This window comes from Takifugu flavidus, chromosome 7 (assembly GCF_003711565.1).
Source record: "Takifugu flavidus isolate HTHZ2018 chromosome 7, ASM371156v2, whole genome shotgun sequence".
NCBI lineage: Eukaryota > Metazoa > Chordata > Actinopteri > Tetraodontiformes > Tetraodontidae > Takifugu > Takifugu flavidus.
In genome coordinates, this window is record NC_079526.1 from 12,527,141 (window position 1) to 12,548,110 (window position 20,970).

At 46.5% G+C, this 20,970-nt stretch overlaps 2 protein-coding genes and 1 long non-coding RNA gene across 5 annotated transcripts; 1 reads left to right on the forward strand and 2 right to left on the reverse strand.

Annotated features, from left to right (window-relative positions):
• Nucleotides 1-122: 122 nt before the first annotated feature.
• LOC130528380 (uncharacterized) lies at nt 123-1,931 on the forward strand. The gene is made up of 2 exons (XR_008951273.1): nt 123-297; nt 387-1,931. It is a non-coding gene; the product is annotated as an uncharacterized LOC130528380 (long non-coding RNA).
• Nucleotides 1,489-11,980, reverse strand: mknk2b (MAPK interacting serine/threonine kinase 2b). The gene is given in 15 exon segments (XM_057037661.1): nt 1,489-4,380; nt 4,468-4,508; nt 4,592-4,756; nt 4,840-4,891; nt 4,893-5,032; nt 7,688-7,783; nt 7,931-7,986; nt 8,098-8,202; nt 8,294-8,367; nt 8,449-8,528; nt 10,297-10,394; nt 10,479-10,580; nt 10,686-10,767; nt 11,104-11,295; nt 11,828-11,980. Coding segments are annotated over 14 exon segments (1,416 nt in total). The 5' UTR covers nt 11,155-11,295; nt 11,828-11,980; the 3' UTR covers nt 1,489-4,106.
• Nucleotides 11,981-17,428: 5,448 nt separating this feature from the next.
• mob3a (MOB kinase activator 3A) lies at nt 17,429-20,957 on the reverse strand. Of its 3 annotated transcripts, none has more exons than XM_057037662.1 (4): nt 20,728-20,957; nt 19,348-19,902; nt 18,112-18,314; nt 17,429-17,812 (listed from the first exon to the last, which is right to left on the reverse strand). In XM_057037662.1, the coding sequence occupies exons 2-4, from the start codon at nt 19,763-19,765 to the stop codon at nt 17,783-17,785; spliced, it is 651 nt and encodes a 216-aa protein (XP_056893642.1). In that variant the 5' UTR covers nt 19,766-19,902; nt 20,728-20,957; the 3' UTR covers nt 17,429-17,782. The 3 variants fall into 3 exon arrangements, with proteins under 3 accessions (XP_056893642.1, XP_056893643.1, XP_056893644.1); XM_057037663.1 differs by lacking the exon at nt 20,728-20,957 and adding an exon at nt 20,408-20,690; XM_057037664.1 differs by lacking the exon at nt 20,728-20,957 and adding an exon at nt 20,174-20,363.
• Between the last annotated feature and the right edge of the window lie 13 nt (nt 20,958-20,970).

Here is a 20,970-nt window from a genome sequence, read left to right on the forward strand (position 1 = left end):
TTTCTTTTTAAAAACCTTTAAATCGGCCCCTTCTTGACTATCGATGATTATTATTATTATTATTATTATTAATTAGTTAGCTGCAGTTATGGGACGAATAAAAACAGGTGTGCTCCTCATTGCAGAGCTGCTGGACTTAATTATTGGACCTAAATAAACGAGACGAATGTATCCACATTTTATTTCACAGGAACCCGGTGATGATTGAAGTAACGTCGTTGCGTGAAGCGACCCGCAAAGATCTGATGGGAAAAAAACAGAAAGTTATTTGAGAAAACAATTTACAACAGGCTGGAGGTAGGAGAAATATAACACTCTTCATTCTTATTTTAAACATACCAACAGTTTAAAGGTAATGTGCCAAAGACTTACACATTTCTCTTCAGTTAAGTTTTCAAGACGCAATTTGTTCAGCCTGTGAACCAGACAAACATTAATAGGCCTACCTCCCGTTTCATTCTCAAAGTAAACGCTGACGTCATTGCAGGCCTTTCGTGCACTCCAAACACGTGACACGACCTGACGACGTGACATCTCCTCAGGTGCTAACAGGTAATTCAAACTTAGACCTGTTTTTTCTCTTTCTTTTTTTTTTAACCGATGACAAGTGGGATCTATATTACGTTATGTTATCAGCGCCATTTAAATAAAACAATCAGATTGTAATCACGAAGACATATTACAAACTACAACCAAAATACTATTATACACTAGGCTTACTCCACGTACTGCAGGTTATGAATTTTTTGCCTATATTAGTTTAGCAGAATATTGGTGCAATTGCGGTGCGCGTCCAGCGGGGGGAGACAAACGACGTCGGGACTCGTTTCTGTCCAACGGTCCTCCCAGTCTGTACCTAAAACACTGGCATGTTGCATCATTTCCCCACTGGTGCAAGGCCTCTGCAATGGAAATGACATTTGTCAGGTTTTATTCAATTTATACTTATTCATATTAAGAAGTGAGGTGTGATTGGTTCATTGACGGCTGAGGTGGTGAATTGTTCAGGTCCTGTAGCTCAACATCTTTTTGAAAGACGTAAATCCTGGATTCATTTGATGACGCAATTCAGTTGCAGCCGCAGTCAGCTGATCACCGAGAAAGATATATTGCCAGGCATTTCTTTAATCCACTTTAAATAACCGTGTGGCGTCACTGCGCTGGCAGCGGTTTTCCTGCCAGTTCAGCAGAAATCTTCCAGGCGGGTGCAGGTGTTGCTGCAAGCTTGCATCAGTCTCCCCTCCACAGAGCCGCTCAACGTGACTCACGCAAGCCGAAACCACCGTCCAAATTGTTTCACTGAAGAAAGGTCCGAGCTCGTATTTGCCAACAGGCGAGGGCGGGCGGCCATGTGACGGCTCAGATAGCAGCGGCGTTACTGATCTACAGGATCTACACAGCGGCGAATCACATGCGTCGGCTGCAGCCTTGGCCCGCAGATAATATCACACCAGAGATAGAGGCAAAGAGCAGCAATCACACATTGAGGAGGAGTTCAAAGCATTTTATTGCATTTTTTTTTTTTTTTTTAGAAAAACAATACAAAATTCTGCAGCAACTGTCACAATTGTTGCCTTGCGTGAACTGCAATCATTCACATGGTACAGTAAAGTGCTTTTTTTTTTTAATCTTTTGTACTTAAGGTTGTATTATTCAAAATTTCTTGTCAATGAGTTCAGGGTGATTTGAGTGTTTTTAAAAGATTTGAGAACTTTTAATAATCCCACACCATGATCGTGGAAGGAACCATTTATTACACATGTCAGTGTTGCTGGATTGTAAATGCTTGACTGAGCTACATTCAGATTGTGGGGACTGCTCATTTTTATCAAAAAAAGAAAAAAAGTTGACTTTCAATACTTCCTTACTTCAAAAAGGACTTGCAATATAAAAATTGCAAGGCTCAACAATGTGGTTGTCCCCTTCCCCCCCAAGAAAAGGTAGTCCAAAAAAGAGATTTGACAAAAGTAGAAATGGTCATGACCAAAAAGACTCTTACCTTTCAAGATAAAGAGTTTGGCCAAAGTCTGTGCGTTTGAGTATCCAGCCCTATCAAAAAAGTAGGGACCAACATCTCAAAAAGGGAGGGGAAAAAGGCAGAATACTGAACTGTATTGTGTCGAAACCCAAAGGCTGCCTTTAGAATCAGCTTAATGCTTTGAGATTACTCAGAAGTTTCCCAACTGGAGAAGAACACAGCTGCATACACAAAATCAAGTCTTATTATAAGACATAAAACCCCATAACTATGCATCTGAAGAAAGGTATCAGAACTATTACAGTGTCCTATTATCAGCATTATGGGTCCTTTGACAGTAAGGGAATAATTTCCTCCCCGAGTACCATCACTGCAGTGCTGGCAACAGGACGTGGACAATCAGGAGACCCCCCCCCCCCACCACCACCTTTCACTGCTGGACAACGGATCACATGTTCAATAGCGTGACTCAAACCCTCTTTGGTGAAACGGCTACAGTGTCGCGAGACCTCATCACCAGTCCATAACCTGCCATGTTTCAGAATGAGCTTAATGAACTTACAAATAAAGATTATTGCCAACTTACACATAAAAAAATAGAACTTAAAAACTTGCCTTCTCTGGGCCCCGAGCGCTCCAGACCAACAAACTCTCCATCTCGTCTTAAACACCACATACTCTGAACTTTTAAAACGCACAAAAAAAAATAAAATAAAAAAAAACATGAAGAGGAAAACATCCTGTGTTTCACCTGAACTGAACAGCACCTGCATGAACAAAAAAAAAAAAAAAAAAAAAATAACTTGGAAAATATAAGCTTCAACAGCCATTGAAAGGGAAAAAAACAGTGTGGCACATTTTCATGGAGTCAAAGATGAAAAAACAAAGTAAACTTAATACAGCTACACAACTGTGGAAGACTTTTTTTGTTCTTTTTTGTGGAATGTTTTCCTTTTTTTATTTTTTATGTTATCTGCCTCTCGTGATAATTGTTAGCTTGAAAAGGGGCATCTTAAGAGACAATGAACCCTTGGAGGGGAAAAAAATGAATCCAAAAAAATATCCAATGACGTGTGAGAGGAAAAATGTGCTTTTCAGACCCCAGATCGGACCTTTAACCTCAACTGACGAAATAGTCAAGGTTAAATCAAGAAAAAGGAAAAAAAAAAGTTCTGGTTTTGGGGGGACAACTTCCTAAACAGTCGACACCGACGTGCACGTGGCCACAGCCTTTAGCTGGTAGCAACAGTTGCATCTGGGAGCGCCCCGGGCGGCCCTGCAGCGCCTCCAGTTCTGGTCACTCTGCCCGACCCGGTCACCAATACTGAAAAATGGACTTTAAACGACCGTTGGTGTTCTTGTAATAACCAGAACCGAGGACAGGCTGAACAGACATTTGTTACTCTGGGCGGTGCAAGTGCATGTTCAGAAATGGAGATGAGCATTACCCCATGTCTGTTTAAATTTGGGGGGGGGGGGGGGGGGGGAGAGAAACAAAAAGAACAAGATGTCCCAGGCCCGGCCACATGATAAACCACGCCAGGCACAGACGGTGCTGGTTAACCAACAGCCCCCCCCCACCCTTTAAATTTTAACCTTTGTCTTGGCATATTGCATAAGTTTGTATGGATGTGGAGATGGGCTGTTTATGGGCTGTTTATGCATATACATACAGGTAAAAGAACATTCCAACTTAATTCACAGTGGATCCAGTTTGTAACGGGGGAGCAGCACAACAGGTTGTCCTTTGGTGTCTGAGCTTAGTTTTGAAGATGGGATTTCTTCTTTGTTTTTTTTTGTGTTTTATGAAAATAAAATAACTTAGAAAATATTTCTCCCGCTCACAAACCATGAACCGGCTCTCCTCCCAAACTCTCCCGAGCAGGTGCGCGAGGTACGCAGGCCCCGGGCTGATGTGCTTCTCAAGTGCTACAGAGGGGCAGAAGGCATTTAGAGGAAAGGGCTGTACGAAGGAGGCCCCCCCACTTTACAGCGAGGCAAAAAAAAAAAGCCTGAATGGCAGAGGAACCAGGGCCTGCTAGAGTTGGGGAGAGGGGCCAGAGCTGAGGAGGAGGCTGAAGAGGACTTGGATCTTCACAGGGAGGTCGGAGGTCAGGTTGGAACACGTTCAGGCACAGTCTCCCACAATGACCAGAGGGGCCAGCAGCTGGCGGAGCTCCGCCGCCGAGACCGGCCCCCCTTTGGGTTGGCTGCTCTGCTGCCTGCGCCGGGCCAGCTTGGACTTGGAAGGAGGGGAGAGTTGCATAGAAGAGCCAGAAGCGGCGATGACGAACGGGACCTCCTGCTGCTGCTGGTCTTCCATGCCGTCCTGTTCAGCCAGCTGACGGTTCACAGCCATGGCCTTACCAGCGAAGAAGGTCAAGTCTCTGGCATTGCTGGATCTGAAGGGCGGCAGGAATCACAGCCCTTAAATGAAGCCGGCACTTTCGTGTCGCAAACAACCTCCAGAAGCACTAAGAGTGGCTCACCTCTGATGCAAGATGGACGTTGGTAGAGTATCAAACGCACCCTAAATGAAACAGACATGCTGTTTAGCATCAGCCTGTATATATGCGATCAATGGGGGAGCGAGTAGACGCCTTTAAGACTCACCCCTCGCACCCAAGGGTGCTGCAGCACCTGGCTGGCACTCAGGCGGTTTTTGGCATCCCGAACAAGAAGTTTGGATATGAGGTCTTTGGCACTTGCAGAGATGTGAGCCCAATCTTTCTCTGGAAACTCGTATTTCCCTTCCTGGATACTCTCAAACAAAATGTTCTGGGAATGAAAGGGAGCCATCAGTTACTCTGACCCGGGTGGAAGAGTGAGCATTGAAATGGTCGGACTGGCTGGAGCTCCACCTGGCAGGTGTGGCAGGGTTCTCCGAAATCCCACCCGCAGTCGCCGCCGCAGCCCGACGAAGGGCGGGTAGCCGCTCAGCATGATGTAGAGGATCACGCCGAGGCTCCACAAGTCACAGCGCTTATCGTAGATGGTGGCTTCCTCGCTGAAGGCCTCCACCACCTCCGGGGCCATGTACTCCGCAGAGCCACACTGAGGAGACAGAGGAGCCGTGGAATGAGTCAAGAGGAAATATTAGCAGCTCGCATTCCCGCTTCAGCTGGTTAAAACCCGAGACAGGCCCACGGGCTGTAGGATGGTGGGGGGTGAACTATGTGAGTCACATGAAGCCGTAGTGAAAGCATTATTCAGGGGATGGGGGGGGGGGGGGGGGGGGGCAGCAGTGGGTCAGTGCTTTAACCATCCCACCGCACATAATGTGGGCAGCATGTGCAGGAGCCACCGACGGGCTCAGCTCCGGCTTGTTATGTAGCTACGGAGGAAATTAGGCCAGAGACCGAAGGGAAAAGAGGATTGGCCGTCCCGCAGAGCTGCAGACTGGGACGGGACCTCTGTTACGCAACACGGGAACAAACGCTGTTTTAATGCCTGGGAGAAAAACAGGAGCGGGTCGCTAGTTCAGCGGGACATGGCTATTCCTGGAAAAGATGCTTCATAAACACGCACCACAATTTTAAGATGCTTTATGCCCACAGATGCCGTTGTATAATTCCAGTCCAATCCAGTTATCTTCATCTGTGGCCGGGACTTTTTGCCATCTGTGGGAGCCGTTTATATTAAAGGTTCATAGCAGCTGCCCGTTCCCTTCCTCCCACACCCTCCTTCAGCCTTACGTAATGAAACTCGCTGCACAGGAATCTCAGACAAAGCCACTTCTGTAGAACAACCCATCCCCCACCTTTTCACCGGGACCGTGTCTGACGTGTGCACGTAGACGTGCCCTGGGGATTGAGGAGCTGCTGCCGCAGAGACACAAACGTGCAAATGTTGCCAAACGCAGCCGCCGTCGAGGCCAATTATTGACAATCAAAGAGGAATCCGGGGCGAAAAAAGACGCGCCGTCCTCATAACAACCTCAAACGGATAGAGCCTCAAATCTGCAGCCCCCACTCTGCAGGCTGCTGCAGCAAACACTGCCTGCACTTGCATCAGCCCCGTAAAGTGCCAATCAGCTGCTTTTACCACCGGCTTTGTTTGAGGGTTGAATGCTGGGGCTTTCCTGAAAGCATGTGACCCGCGAGGCCGTGCAGGCAAAAGTGACGTCCCTCTGCCATTTGTAAACTAAGATTAAAGGAAGAGCCGTATAGACGGGCAACACGTTGCCCTGCTCCCAACGGCCGGTTACCTTACATTTTATGCCCCTACATTCCATGACTGATGAACACAAGCTCCGATATGTGATCGCGTTTATTTCGTGCCAGAAGATTTCTCTGAAAACTAAAAATAGTCCTTCTTAGAAAGGCCCCTCTACATTTCTGCGTTGCACATGCTAAAACCTGGCATGTGGAGAGGGAAAGAGGAAATCAGTATGAAGGAATGTAGGTAAAGGGGGGGGGGGGGGGGGGGGGGGCAGGGTGCCAGGTACAAACAGTGACAGTAAAAATCTGATAACACTGTTCTTGTGATCAAGCAAAGAAAACAAGACAGGGCGCATGTGTGGGCTCGCCATTGTCCCTCCTATTCCCCTCCCCCTCCCACTGATCTAGCCAGTCACCGCTCAGTTGCTATGTTTATGGGGCAGAGTGTACGGTTTCCCGAACGAGCCTCACGGCCTTTGTATGGAGGACATAAAGAAAATGCAGAGTGGTAAAAGGCTGCCTGGGGCCGGCGGCTGGAAGCTGGGGAAAAAAAAAAAAGGGGGAGGATGTTTTTAACTCAAAAAGGAAACGAGCGCTCCTGGGGCTCAACTTTTCACAAGAGGGCATTTGGACAAGTTACAGTGAGCCATCTGCAACCTTCCCACTCTCCAAAGATTTAACAGGACGCACCGACGGGCGCTACCTTGAATGTGTCCCCAGTGACTGTGTACAAATACTTCAAAGTGCATCAACCTTGGGTTAATGGGGGCCAGGCCATAATAAACAGATCCAGAAAAAAAAAGGATAGCCAAACAAAGACATGCCCAACGTTAAAGTCCAGCTAGACTAAACATGTGGTATCCTGTGGTCCAACTATCCTCTTTGGAAAGTGCTTCCATGCACTTCCTAGTCATTACTTCTGTTGGAAGGGGATAAAATTACCAGTATTGAAACCCCCCACCCACCCAGCTCCCAACATTCCCGTAGGCTCAGAGAGAACTTCACCTGCTCTGGTCCGTCCAGAGGCTTTGGGGACAACCGGCAGACAGTACGCGTTGACAGAGCGACATGGATTTATAACTCCACATCGCCGTTCCGAGGGTAATACTGATCCCAAGTCTGGGCGAGTGCAGGTTTGTGGCAACAGCAACAAACTTAAACCCTGACATTTGCAACCGACTGGAAAGGGTACAAAAACAGATCTTTTTAAGGTGGTAAAAAGGGGCCGAACGCTAGAGACGCTGTTGCTAAAGGGATACGACCCGACACTAAACAAGATTATCACCAAAAGATTCTTGTCCAATTACTGAGCCGGGCTACAGCTAACGCCACCCACGACTGGCCAATAGGAAACCATCTGTCCTCTTAATAACCCCTTTGTTTTACAGCCTCAAATAGCCTAGATTGTAAACAGGGCAACTACAAATAGATAAAAGGAAATTCTAGCCTTGTTTCTTAACCCCCAGCATGCTCTCCCACGTCCAACATGCGGTCCGAGATACTTCCAGACTTTCCCCGACTCGGTAACGTGGGTGTAAAGCGGACTCACGGGAGTAAGAAGCTCGGGAGTTGAGATGGGCGAACTGTCACTGTTCAGCTTGATGCCGCTGCCCAAGTCAAAGTCACAGATCTTCACTGGGGAAATCTGGAAGAGTTCAGAGTACAGTCATAAAATGAGTCTTTATTCACAGACAGAACACCTTCATTTCCAAAGTTCACGTCGCCGACATGCAGCCTCTTATCACTTGGTACCCTATAAAACGATAAAATGATCCGAGTGAGACAAACTCACCTTGTCCTCACGTTCACAGAGAATGTTTTCAGGCTTCAGGTCTCTGTGTGCCATTCCTTAAAAAGCACAAACCACAAATGATACTTAGAGACATTCAAGTTACAGTCGCATGAATTCTCACACATTTCTCCACATCGGGTCATAAAATGCAGCTACTTTATTCTCACCCTTGTTGTGCAGGAAATCCAGAGCACTGGCAATCTCTTGCACAACCACACTGGCTTCCTGCTCGCTGAAGTGGCGTCTCTTGTGAATGTGAGCCAAGATCGATCCTAAGTGGGGGGGGGGGGGGGATGACAAGCTTAGTTTCTCCCTGTACTGAAATGTTCAAAACCCAATATTTGATACCAGGGCAGCACTGACCTCCCCTGAGCTTCTCAAACACCAGGTAGAATTTGTCTTCCTCCTCGAAGAACTCCACCAGTTCCAGGATGTTACTGCAGGAAGGGTGAAGAGGGAGATGGTTGGAATCCGAATGTGCAGCACTGAGGAACGTCCAAACTGTTTGGCAACATTACCTGTGGCCCTGGCACTGATAGAGCATCTCGACCTCTCGAAAGACACGGCTGCGACTGTGGCCCGGTCCTTTCTCAATGATCTGGAAACATAATATTTTAGGTTCAGTCACGCCGTCTAAACATAGCCTGCTACACACTTTTTTCCAAAGCAGTAGAATTGAGGACATCTTGGAAAGGGTACTGGCAGTAGGAGAAAGCCACAAACCTCAGTATAGCTCCAGTTCTATACATCTAGACACAAACCCTAAAGCCAGGGCAGACTGCAATTTCTGCAGTTTTCCACCCCAGTCCTGTGGTCGAGTTTGAAAACCTGTTTAACCCAGTTTCAGAGCAGCGCAGCGGCAAGAGGAGGAAAGATTTCGCTTTTATTTAGCCCTCATCTTCCTCATAACAATGTAAAACACACAAAAGAAGACAACTTTAGAAGCGAATCACCAGCACCGCTGGCTGCACAGTGAGAAGCTCAGACTGCTGACAGCACGGCGGCTTGAAATTTCCAGCGCTGGTCGGTTATTGTGCATTTTGGGGGCTGTGCGTGTTTGTCTTCCTGGTCGCTGGATTACAGCTGCTATTGAAAACCAGCAGGGCCCCCAGCTGCCCTGTGTGTACAGGATTAATGCCCAGACAAGAGGCCTGTGAGCAGCCCACACCTCTGCACTGTTCCAGTCCGAGTCAGCAGCACAACAACCCCCGTCTAGCTCACACACACACACACACACACCTGATCAGCACGCACATCTCCCACCACATGATTATGTAGGGTACAAGTCTGCACGCTGACATACATCACAAGTGGGTCAGTTTTCTCACAGCAGAGTAAAAGATCCCCCCCAACGAGCAAGTTCCCCTCATAGCTGTGAAATATTAGATTTAAGGAGAAGACAGTTGAGGGCTGGAGCTCACGTCCCGCTGCTCTTGCCCACACTTGCAGCACTGGGGCTTTTGTTGCGACACAGAGCTCGCCCTGTCTGGAGGGGGGAGGGGACGGGACAGACATCTGTCAGGAGTTGTCTGAGCCCCCTTTGACTCCTAAATGACACCAATAACAGACACCATTTTGCCACTCCGTTGGACCAGCAACTCTCAGGGGATCTACCAACCACCCCTGAGTAAACAATGCCAAAAGTTCTCAGGTCACATGACAATCTCTGCCCCCAGTTCCTCTGAAATATTAATAGAATGACATACACATTGCCCCCACGGGGCATCAATATTTGACTATCGGCCGTTTAGGAAATAGAATTAGATTATTAATTTGATTAAAAGTCCAAAAGTAGTTTTTTTGTGTTTGATTATAGATGGAAGAACCAGGCCCAGCTGTACTTTACTGCAATTCACAGGAGAATATTCATGATCCTAAAAAGAAAAAAATGTTCCCCTTCATATTTAAAGCAAAAATGGAAATTCCAAGAAGTCAAAATATGTAGCCAAGTCCACACCCAGCCTGTCGGGGAAACATAGAAAAAGTGGAACTGTACATAGTAGAAAGCAGTGTAAACACACAGACAACTCTTGCAGCACCCCTCCTTCCTCTTTGTGGGTTTTTGTTTTGGCACAACCGCCAGAACACAATGTTCTCACTACCAGCGACCCCTAGAGGCAATACAAGTAAAAAATAAGGGGTGTGTGTATCCCTTCCTGCTCTCCCATAGGCTGCCACGGGATGAAAACAGAGATGGGAGGGCACGGCGAACAATATCAACCTCTGCACAGTCAGGGGGAAAAAACTGAACACAGAAGAAACCCAAAACAAACAAGAACCCACAGGCACCCCGTGCAAAGAGCACGTGGTCCAAATGTTCATGCAGGACAACGTTTAAATCTGGACATGAAGGAAGACGTGCCTACCTTGACAGCATATTCTTTGTTGGTTATGAGGTTGATGCACGTCTGCACTCTGGCATAAGCTCCTTCTCCCAGGACCTCTTCTTGAAGTCTGTAGACATCTGTAGGACAGAATGTGACATATTAGGATGCTACCGTGGCTCAGCAGCACTTATTTCCAGAGATGAGCAGCAATAAAGATTTACCCTCAAATCGCCCAGAGAAACTGTCGGTTGCCCGGCAGCGCTTTTTCTTCTTGTTTCTCTTCTTGGCATCGGGGATGTCGATGGGCTGGCTGGAAGGCATATCTGTAAACCCAAGAGGGTTTAATTAAGGGGTAGCAAAATGTTTCCCTAAAGACAGCGGCCGTCCAACCGTTTCAATTACTTCCTTTCAAAAGAAGGCGTGCTCACCGTGTCTTGGAGAGGAGTCAAAATTAAACGAATCAATGAATCCGTTCTTGGTGAAGTCGTCAGACTCAAAGGGATTTTGGCCCTGGGGGGGTAACAAGTACGTTAAGCACGGCTGACTCAGAAACTGGAATGACAACCTACTACATGTTTGAAGACTCTGTCGAAGTTTCAGAGCTTACACTTGCTAGATTTATAAAAAAAAGACTTTGCTACACTACATCCAGTTAACCCACTGTTACTTTTAACACCATTAGCCAAAAGCACACGTGACAACTGGTTGCACACAGTGCGTGTGGGAAAAATAACCTGGCAAAGATATATATGTATTTATACACACCAGAGCAAATTCCTGCCATTAATGTTGGGACATATGTCTGATGAAAGAGGCTTTGCTGAAGGCTCAAGCAATTAAACTCACTTTGAATGACCGGTGGAAGCCAGTGACTTCGGTGATCTTGTTTTGAACCATTTTGCTTCGGTTGAGGGCGATCTTTGGGTGGGTGTGCGGCGGCGACAGTGGTTTTGGGATCCCAATTTGCACTTCTCCGAAAGACGAGAGTCGTTCCAGAGAGTCCTCCGTGGTCTCGCTGTGGCCTTTTGAACGGGAGCCCTGGATATAGCACAACCTCTGTTACACACCACCGCGTGGAAAATAATGCTCAAGAACACTGTGCGTTCCCTTAAATGTCCACGCCAACCCAAACACGACGATACCTTGGCTAATGTTCGTCACATGCTTGGTGGGTTATTACAGCGTCGGGGCAGCTACGGCTCCTAGCTTCAGTTAGTCACCGAGATAAACCGAGTTAACGCCAAAATACAACACAATGCTCCATCTTGGATTAGCGAATACAACCGATATTACGACTAGATGCAGTTTTTTAGCAAAACTGGCAGCAGTACATCGGCCATCGGCCGCTGCCGCAGCGATGCTAACGCTCGCTAGCATGAAGGCTACTCTCAGATAGCCACTTTCTCCCTTTGATTTAAACGTCAAAGACCGGAAACAGGCAAAATAAATATTAGCATCGTAATTCGACTTGTCGGTGCCTTTTCATCTTTTAAAGGTAATCTAAGCCCATACAAACGAAAATTCAGCAGTATTCGGCGGCTGCAAAGTTGTTGTTTTTTTGTGTACTCACCCCGTTATTAATTTTACAGCTCCAGTGTTGGCGTCGTTGTTTGACCCACTGCTTCGAAAGCCGCAGAGGACGGTCGCGGGGGGGTGATGCCTGATAGGGAAATGCGTGGAAGGTGGGGAGAAAGCGGCGGAGCTTGGGCTTTTATAACCTCCCGGTGACTCCGCCTTCTCCCCGCCTACGTCAGGACCGCATCAACCGACTAGGGCAATCGCGTGTTTTCCAGAAATGGATGTAGCGGTCGCATACCATTTCGTGTCACTCGACAACGGATTTGAGACTTTGCTGTTTTAAAACCCTCACTGAATGTCCGGTTTATCGAATAAAACACGAAGAAACGTGACATACCGTGCTGTTTAATTGTGGTTATATCGTGTTAGTGTGAAATGGAAAACAAAACATGGGAAGGTTTTTGGACGTAAAGAAGAATGTGTGAAATGGAACGCGGCCCAAGAGGTCTGTTTTGCCTCAGAGGCCACACGTCGGGACGTACGAAAGGGGAGAAACGGCGAGTACGTGCACAAGGGCACAATCGGCACCCACCGGGGTTTGTTTTCATGAAACATAGATGGGATCTCTTCTGAGGTCGACAGGGACGAGTGTAACATGTAGACGGACTAGATCTACAAGTTTACCCAATGACGGAATGATATTACAAGTTGTGCAGGCAGCGCCCCACACAGTAGTGCAGCCTAAACAGGAAATGCAATACAATAATTAAAATTAACGATGTGTCCGTCTCTAATACTAAAAGAATAGATCCCTCAAATGGCAACAGTTTAATGCCCCTTCGTTGCACTCTATGAATAGTTAAGGTCAGGCTTATGTTTAAAGAAATCCCCCATGAGTCAGTCACTGGACGCAGCCACCTGCCATATGTCACAGGGCTGACAGTGCACGTTTTTCAGTCCTGTGTCCCCAGGCTGATGAGGAAGCTGTCTGCTCACACAGAGACAAAATGACAAAAATATAGCTGTGATTTTTTTTAAAAATTCCTTGATTTTGCAAATGTCGCCATGTTGATTTGTAACCCCTGAACTGCCTGTTTTTATTTATTTTATCCCCCCCTTAAATTAATGGGACGAAATAGAAGTAAACTTTTTTCTCCCATTTAATTTGATTGGATTTACATTGAGAACTTGACAAAATGACATAATATCAGCATTTTTTTTGCATTTAGTGAATATGTTTAATGAGACGTCGGTGTGAGTGAAGTTAGCCATGTGGATAGAGTTGGGAGAAGAGCAGGAGCTGAGGCGTCCTGTTTATGACGCTCCAAACAGCCTTTGCAAAACCCCCTTTTTTTTCTTCTTCATTGTCTTCTTGCTGAGCTGCTGAGAAGAGAGCGTGATCAACACCTCAGCCTCAAATACAAATAGCAAACAAGCGCTTGCTTCTCCATCTCTACCAGCTTCTCGACTCTGGGCTCAGCGCTGGCAAGAAAGCTGCTTCTTGAAGTCTTCTTCCTTATCATTGGGCTGCTGCCTCAGGATATCTTCAAACAGCTCTTTGTTTACCTCAGAGAGCTTCTTATTGGAAAGATCTGCTGTTTCATCTGCTGCTCCGGTTCTTGCGGTAGATGCTGATTCTGAAGAGCAGTGCCGCTTTCTTTAGGTGGTTTCCAGCCATATTTACGTTACCATTTACAATAGTTACATATAACAAACAAGTCCTACATATTTATACTGCATTCATTAGCAGTTAAAACAAAGTAAATAAAGATGTGAAGTATTGGTTGGTTACTGAAGATATTTCAATTTGTAGTTACTCTCCTTGTTCATAAAGATCCAAATAACACGCCTTCATTGGTACCGAGGTGTGGGTGCGGGCACATCTCACGCCCACGATAATGAAAAGGCTCTAAGAACTGGGATGATGCAACAATCCTAACTGTTAGGGGCCCGTGCAGCATTACCACGGACATGCTAATGCCACAGCGTGTTTTTGCAGAGCGTCAGCACATTATTTATGATGTTATATTTTCTCACGCGCACCTTCTCTAATAACGCCAAATACTGATATGAATGTTTCAATAAAAACTTGTTCGAGGAACTTTGTGGTCCGAATGCCCACCGAGGCGATTTATTTGAATGAGACTGTTCATAAGATTTTAGTGCCTGGATCTTCTGTGTGGAGGATGAATTTGTTTATCCAGATGGTTGGATGCGGGTCCTGGTTGGGTCGGTTTCCAGGAGCAGGATGTCTTGTGACTGGAGGCTCTCCACCTCTCCTCCTATCACCGCCTGCCTCCCAAACATGAGCTCGGTGGTAGCAAACATTACGCAAGTTTCTGAACGTCTGCACCAAGTTTAGCGGGAAAACAAGATCACACTTCAAAGTGCAGGGGGGTGGGTCTGTGTTACTTCAGGCCAACACGGAGAGGGAGGGGCCCCCATCAGCAGACTGATATGAATGGCAGTCAGTACAAGACAGTGTGTGTGTGTGTTGGGGGGGGGCTCCATGATCAGGCAGTGGCTGCTCCTGTTTGAAATAGGATACAAGAGAGGTGTGTCAGGGTTGTTTTTGTTGGTGTTTGAACCAGAGTTCAAGGCTAAAACCTACGATATTGCTGATGCATATTGTGTTCAGTTGGGTTGTCCTTATCTTTGCTGGAGTCTGTGTCCCCATTTCATCAGTTTAAGGAGCCTTTAAAACTTGCTACAGGCCATAAATAAGAATTATGGAAATATAAATGCACACGAGAAGGTTATTACAACACTGGAGGTGTCATTTCAGATGTTCCCACTGTGACTTGGACTGGTCGTCAACTGGAAACGACTCAGCAGCCCGTCTGTGCTCCCATAAGAGGCGGAACAAGGTCATGACATTTTCCCCGAGTGAGACCCAAAACCGGGTGGATTAAAAGCTGAGGGGAAAACAACTGAATGTTTGCACAACCTGGAGACAACAGAAGGATGTGGAACCACTTATGAACAACAGTTGGGAGGACATTGCGAAATCCAAAGGGAACTAACTACTGACCTCCACAACACACCTATAGAACTATATTACGTAAGGTAGTCAGAGCCTCATTACTGGGTTGTGAAATGTCAACATTATGAGTTTACCTCCCCGACATCCCAACACCGAGCAGAATGTTGGAATTTTTTGACTAACGTCGCTATCCAAGGCTTCAGCGGATGCAAACTATTACAAGCACGTGTGCACGTGAAGAAGCGTGAAAGTTGTGGTCGTAAATTTTAAAGTATTCGTGAAATGCACATTCAGCACGCTGGAATAAAACAGTCAAAGACTTGGACGCGCAGAATGTGCTAAGCAGCCCCATAATAAGACGCTTCGTTCCCAGAAGTGGGAAAGTTGCAGCACGTCTGGCTGCTGCTTGGACAGTTTCTAAGAAACTTTTCCAGTGTAAACTTCTTGGTAGGACGTGCCCCGGAGGTATGTGAGAGGTTTACAGGTCTCAGGTAAGATACAATATTTAAGTTACTATAGGTGGTTTCCTGAACCACTGAAATGAAGCCAAGTCACAAAAAAGCTACTTTGACGTGAAGAACCGCTTTGGAAAATGCTTCTTTGGCACCCAACTCTTTGTTATATAAGGATAAGGATGTAACAATGCATGAATCCTGTTCACTTCCAAGAACATTCTTTCAGACTCCAGCAATAAACCTGATGATCTCGTGCTGCCCAACTCTGCACTGTAAGATTTCCCCTCCCCCTCACCTGGTAAATTGGTGTATATCAACAACAAAAAAGCTTTAATTAGCTTTTAATGCGGCATTTGTTGTGCACAGACTGAGGAAATCTCACGTTCTGCAACAGGACAGGAAACGGCTGTTTATTGTGCAGTTGTGCTGCGGCTAAAACTGAATTTCCCTTCATTGTGTTTGACGATGAGCCTGTTCAAATATCACATGATTGCGAAACCTCTTAACACAGGTGACGCTTTCTCCTCAAGGTTTAGGCGATTATCCAAATTCACCACAGGGATATTTAAAAACCAGGGAGCTGCTACTTTCTACCACTACTTCCTCTCTGTGGAACACATGTATATGTTCTGAAAAACTGCCTTTCACCCCCCCTTCCAAAAAAAAAGCTGCAGAACAGCTTGAGGCAAACTGGCTCACGGGCATCAAATCCGTTACGGGCGTGTTCTCATTCCAACCATTCGCTGAGTCACAACATCGCCACAAAGCTGACAACAACAGAGGGCCTCTGCTTTCAAAACCCCCTTCAGCCTGTTTGAGACTCTTCCCCTTTTTCTTGGCCTATTTCCAGCAACTTCAGGGCTGCTGGTACATTCCAAAAGAGAAAAACACACCGGAGGGGTGGGGGTGGGGGTGGGGAAGGAGAGCTCACACACGTAACGGCCGTGGCGCACGGAGCACAGGGGAGGGTACTTTCTGGAGGAAGTGGCTCCTCCGGGAGGAGGAGGAGGAGGGACAATCCTGTAAGAGGATCAGGTTTCAGCAGGCAGTGAGGTCATCACAGCGGTTGATGTTAGTGGGGATGTTGGTTACATCAGATTGTTTTATCATGCATTTCCATATTTCCAGATTCAGCTTCAGCTCAGGAAGCCGACACAAGTGTTTGAGTTCCTAATGCAGCAGAGGGATAAATGGAACCACCCCATTTCAATGTTTAGATCACGCCAGGCTGTAAAATTATGTCAAGTCTTAGAAGTTGTCACAGGAATCATCAGCACTGTTCACACAGTTTATAATTTCCTGTTTACGGTTCTTTTCTTGTGATTTACTGCCACAGAAGTGACACAATGGGGCCAAAATATTGTAAAACTCTCCTTGTGCCAACTCCAGACATTAGTCTCAGTGGGGTTTACAAGCCTTAACAAGTTTTACCCTTTAATTAATCTCAGTATGGGTAAAATGGTTTTACTGTAATGGTTCAGCCTTGCTGGAGGACAGACGCTCGGTCTCGTTATCTTTATTTGGTGCCATTTTGACTCAGTGTGCTCGTTAATTGTCCGCCATCTCTCATCTCAATAAATTGGATGAACAAAAAAAATGTGTATTTTCCTCTGAAGTCATATAAAAACATGTGCCACCCCAGAATGTCAGGTGGCACAATTTGAGTGAAATTTAAATAAAAGAACTGTATTGTTATGTCAGGCCGTTTCTGGGGGGAAAGACTTTTACATAATCCAGGCTTTTGTGGCTGATCCACCATAAATGTTGTTGGGCAAATGGGACAAAGTCAGTCCACTACAAACAGAAAAGTCTCTGTATTCGTTACAGCACAACCTGCCCCGGTTCTTATGTAACCACCTTAATGGAATCATTGACCCGAATCATGTCTCCAAGGGCCCACTGGCTGTCCTCATGACCACAAACTGGGACAGTGGTCAGATTACATAAATACACCCTAAACAGAGATTTCGGCTCGGGAGGAGTCTGGAGGCTGCTGCCACCCGGTGGACGCATGTGCGCATGGCGAGCACGCCGCAGACGCCACCATTATGTGAGTTTTGAGGAACGTGCACGCAAACACCGGCACGTTTGACGTCTCGCAACACGGCTCCAGGCCCAACTGTGCAACTTCGGTCCCGAATTGAACGTTGGGTGTTTCATGACTGCGAGACCAGGACGGTGTGTTTACGTAGTGACCACCAAATTCAAACTGCAACAGAGTGGCATAATTTTAATGGACAAAGTGATTTTTAAATCAAGCAGTAAGAAGGCCTACTAAAAGAGGGAAAGACAGATGTATGCAGGAATGATGGAGATTCAAATAAAGTAGAAAACAACATCAACACCAACATATAAATCTTGACCGTCTGCTCTCATGAAAGTCGAAGAAACATCCAGAGGAACAGATCCTGGTTAAAAACCTACAGTATATGGCTAAAATAGATTACAGTACTTAAATATAAAAATAGACTCTGCACTTGAATTTCTTTGTTCCTTTAGGTCCCGGCTGCAGTCTCCCGCGTGGACGGATTGGGTTGGTCCGGCACGTCAGCAGGTGCGAGGCGCTCGCTCAGTGACACATCCTGGAGGTCATCTCTTTCTGCAGGGCAAACAGGCCCGGGGCAGGCGGCGAGAGGAGTGATCAAACACATTACTAATCAGATAAACGGTTGACACAAGTGCTACATCAGAGTATCGGTTCTCCCAGCGTCTAATCAAGCATAACGTCACCACGCCGGCGGCGATCCGTGTCAAATAGCGATTTCAAATAGACAAAATAGGATTAATTGTGTTGGGTTACCTGTGCGGAGGCCAGCAAATTATACATTCATTTTACAGGGATTACCGACAGGATCCTATCAGAGCTGGTGGTTTACGGGAGCGTTTGACTGGACTCACCAGAGGCTCCAGCTCTTTGTGGTCCGTGAGGTTGAACTCGGTGACAAAGTAATAGAAATGCTTGTAGCAGGTGTTGACGTGAGCCTCGGCCCCCATCTGGCTCACGCGGTCAAAGTGGTGGATGTAGACGTGGACGAACACCCGGAACAGACGAGACAAAATCTTCTTAGCCACCTGCATGAAGGTCTTAGGGAAGGGAGTACCTGAGCAGATGGAGACAGGAGAACACCAGCGTCAATCCTGCGTGACCTTTGCCCTCTGTCTGACGGACAGCTACGCGTCTCCTCTATCCAAGGCAGCACTTTGCTTATGTTGTTTGAGTGTTTCTGATGTTCCCCCTCCTCAGACAAACTCCCACCGGCGCGTTAATTCGGTGTCCGTCATTTCAGTCAAGTTAATTCCACAATATTTCAGGAATTTGTTCCAGAGGACAACTGCGTCAGAGGTCGTTTCCATTCGCAGTCGGAATTATTTTTAAACCCAGAGGCTGGATGGTTCCACCAGTCAGACGCCAAGAGCAGAGCACACCCAAGCACACAGAACAGGGACGTCAGGTTATCAGGACGCTGTCGGGAATATTGTCGGAGGCAATCTCATAAACGTGTCCTCAAATCTAAAACATCTCCGTCTTATCTGGCCTCACATTTTAGACGCATTCATGCTGCAGAAACTGAACTTGTTTAATCTCCTACTTTTGTATATTAACGATCCTTTTAAAGCCCATTTGATGAGATTTTCCAAATATTTAAGGCTTGTCAAAGGGACACGAACGATACATCAGAGAGAACAGCAATACTGTTTAAAATCAGGGTTTTTTTATATCCAGATGTTTGCTATGGTCTAAACTTTGGAGCATCTGATCACCCCTCATCTCTGCCATTTAATGAATGTTTACTATTCCCAGGTCCACCTGGAGATCTTGGAACAGTTTTTCCTCATTACTTCGTACTTTCTTCTTATACGCCGGGTGTCACTATCAGGACTTCAGAGGATCCAATTAAGGAATTTAATGTTTATTCAAGAGCAGCTTTGGTCTTTGCAATTTGAGATGTGCAATAAAAGCATTTAATGGGACAGATGAACAAGTTAATTTGTGCAAATGACATTATCTTGTTGACATGAGTTGCCTGGTAACGACTCTGGGACGTAAAACGATCCCTGTTTTTATTGAAAGCAGATTTTCCGCAGGTTTCTTAACCCACAAAGATCAGACTACCTGAGGGAAAACAGACTTACCGACGTTGGTGGGGAAGATGTTCTCATTGTTGATCTGTACCTCAATCCAGTCCATGAGCAGGCTCATGTACTTGGGGGCCGACAGAGCCGTCGGCTTCTTGTACTTGTGCTCGTCCTGCCAGCGGTACTCATACTTGGGCCCACCTGACATGACCGGGCAGGTCTGATCGGTGCAAGAGTCGCTGATGGTGCCGTAAATGAGGTTGATGCGGTTGAAAAAGTCCACCACGTGGACGGCCACCCAGTCATTGAGGTCCTCTCCGTGGGGCAGCTGCACTGCCTGCTTCAGATCCAGGCCGGCGTTCAGAGACGCCTGGGCCTTCTTGTGCAGCTCGAAGCGCTGGGTCCCGGGCTCGAACTTGCGCTTAGGCCGGAATGTCCTGTCTTTGTTGAAGACTTGTTTCAGGGCGTTGGACATGGTTGCATGTGATGGTGGTCGGTGATCTGGTCGAACGCTTCTGGTGAATTATCGTCAGAGGAAAAGGGGCGAACACTGTGTCAACAACCTGAGCAGAACGTTTGTTACAAATGGTCTTTTCAACTCAGGCTGGGATCCTGCGGAGGCAAAGATAAAGAGACATTCATTCCACTTCTCTCCTGGCAAAGATGTTCGTTCAGTTTGTTCAATAATCTTCATGATCCCGAAATCACAGTTAAGCAGCCTTCGTTTCATTTGTCACTAATGCTGTTATATTAGCATCTATTGACACAGAGCAGACATTTGCTTGTATAGCCAGCAACTTTTGGCCTAAAACTTATGTGGTTGAAAGCCCACAGGCCGACAACTTTAACACGCGTCAATTTAAACCAAGAGGGAAATTCTCACTAAGGTAAAGACGCCGGAAGTCATCTTAATGCTTACTTTATGTGCTCAGTGGTGAGAAGAGTGCAGATGCACCTCAAACACACGACGAGGGTGAGAAAGTCGAGATGAATGGACGGTTTTAGTGAATGTTTCCTCTTTCAGACGCTAAACACGCCGTGAAGGAGGAATCTGCGGAATGACAATAAAACCAGACAAACCGCCCGTTGCCACCGAAACAGGGCCACGATTACTTACACTCCCATCTGTGCAACTCTGTTCCTCCACCGCCTTGATACTGGGCAGATTAATACAAATGTTGCCCTCTTTGAAGGGGAAAACCCGGAGATTTAGCGGCAGGGCACATGACGACTGGAACAACTTCGGTCGTGACGCGACTAGCTAAACTCGATCCGACTTGTTGCTTTCAGCTAACCTCCCCAAACACACACACACAATGCGGACGGGTTATTTTATGAAACACCGCCTACAAAAGGAGAGTAAAACACACAATATGTCCGACGGGTAATAAAACGATGACGAAATCGCACAGTTGAAAGCTACTTTGCTGAACTTACTTGTTCCGTCTTCCTGTTCCGTTACTTTCCTTCGATGCTCAGCCAAAAATATTCCGCTGCCAATTAGTAGCTTTATCTCGACAGCGTACACAGACTACATTATGAATACACCGCGGAACTAATGTTAAAATAACGCTGTAAATTTAATAAACATGTCACATTAAAAAAGAAACTACTGTCTGACTCCTCCCTGCAAAAGAAAAGTATCCCGGTGTCAAGTTAGAGAACTGACACGAACTTCCG

Excerpts from the sequence above, each read along its gene's own strand:
- mob3a (XM_057037662.1), bottom strand. The coding sequence starts at position 19,765 with ATGTCCAACGCCCTGAAACAAGTCTTCAACAAAGACAGGACATTCCGG. Across the intron at positions 18,315-19,347 it reads CATCTTCCCCACCAACGTCG|GTACTCCCTTCCCTAAGACC; the intron begins GTAAGTCTGTTT and ends CCATCTGCTCAG. Across the intron at positions 17,813-18,111 it reads ACAAAGAGCTGGAGCCTCTG|AAAGAGATGACCTCCAGGAT; the intron begins GTGAGTCCAGTC and ends TTTGCCCTGCAG.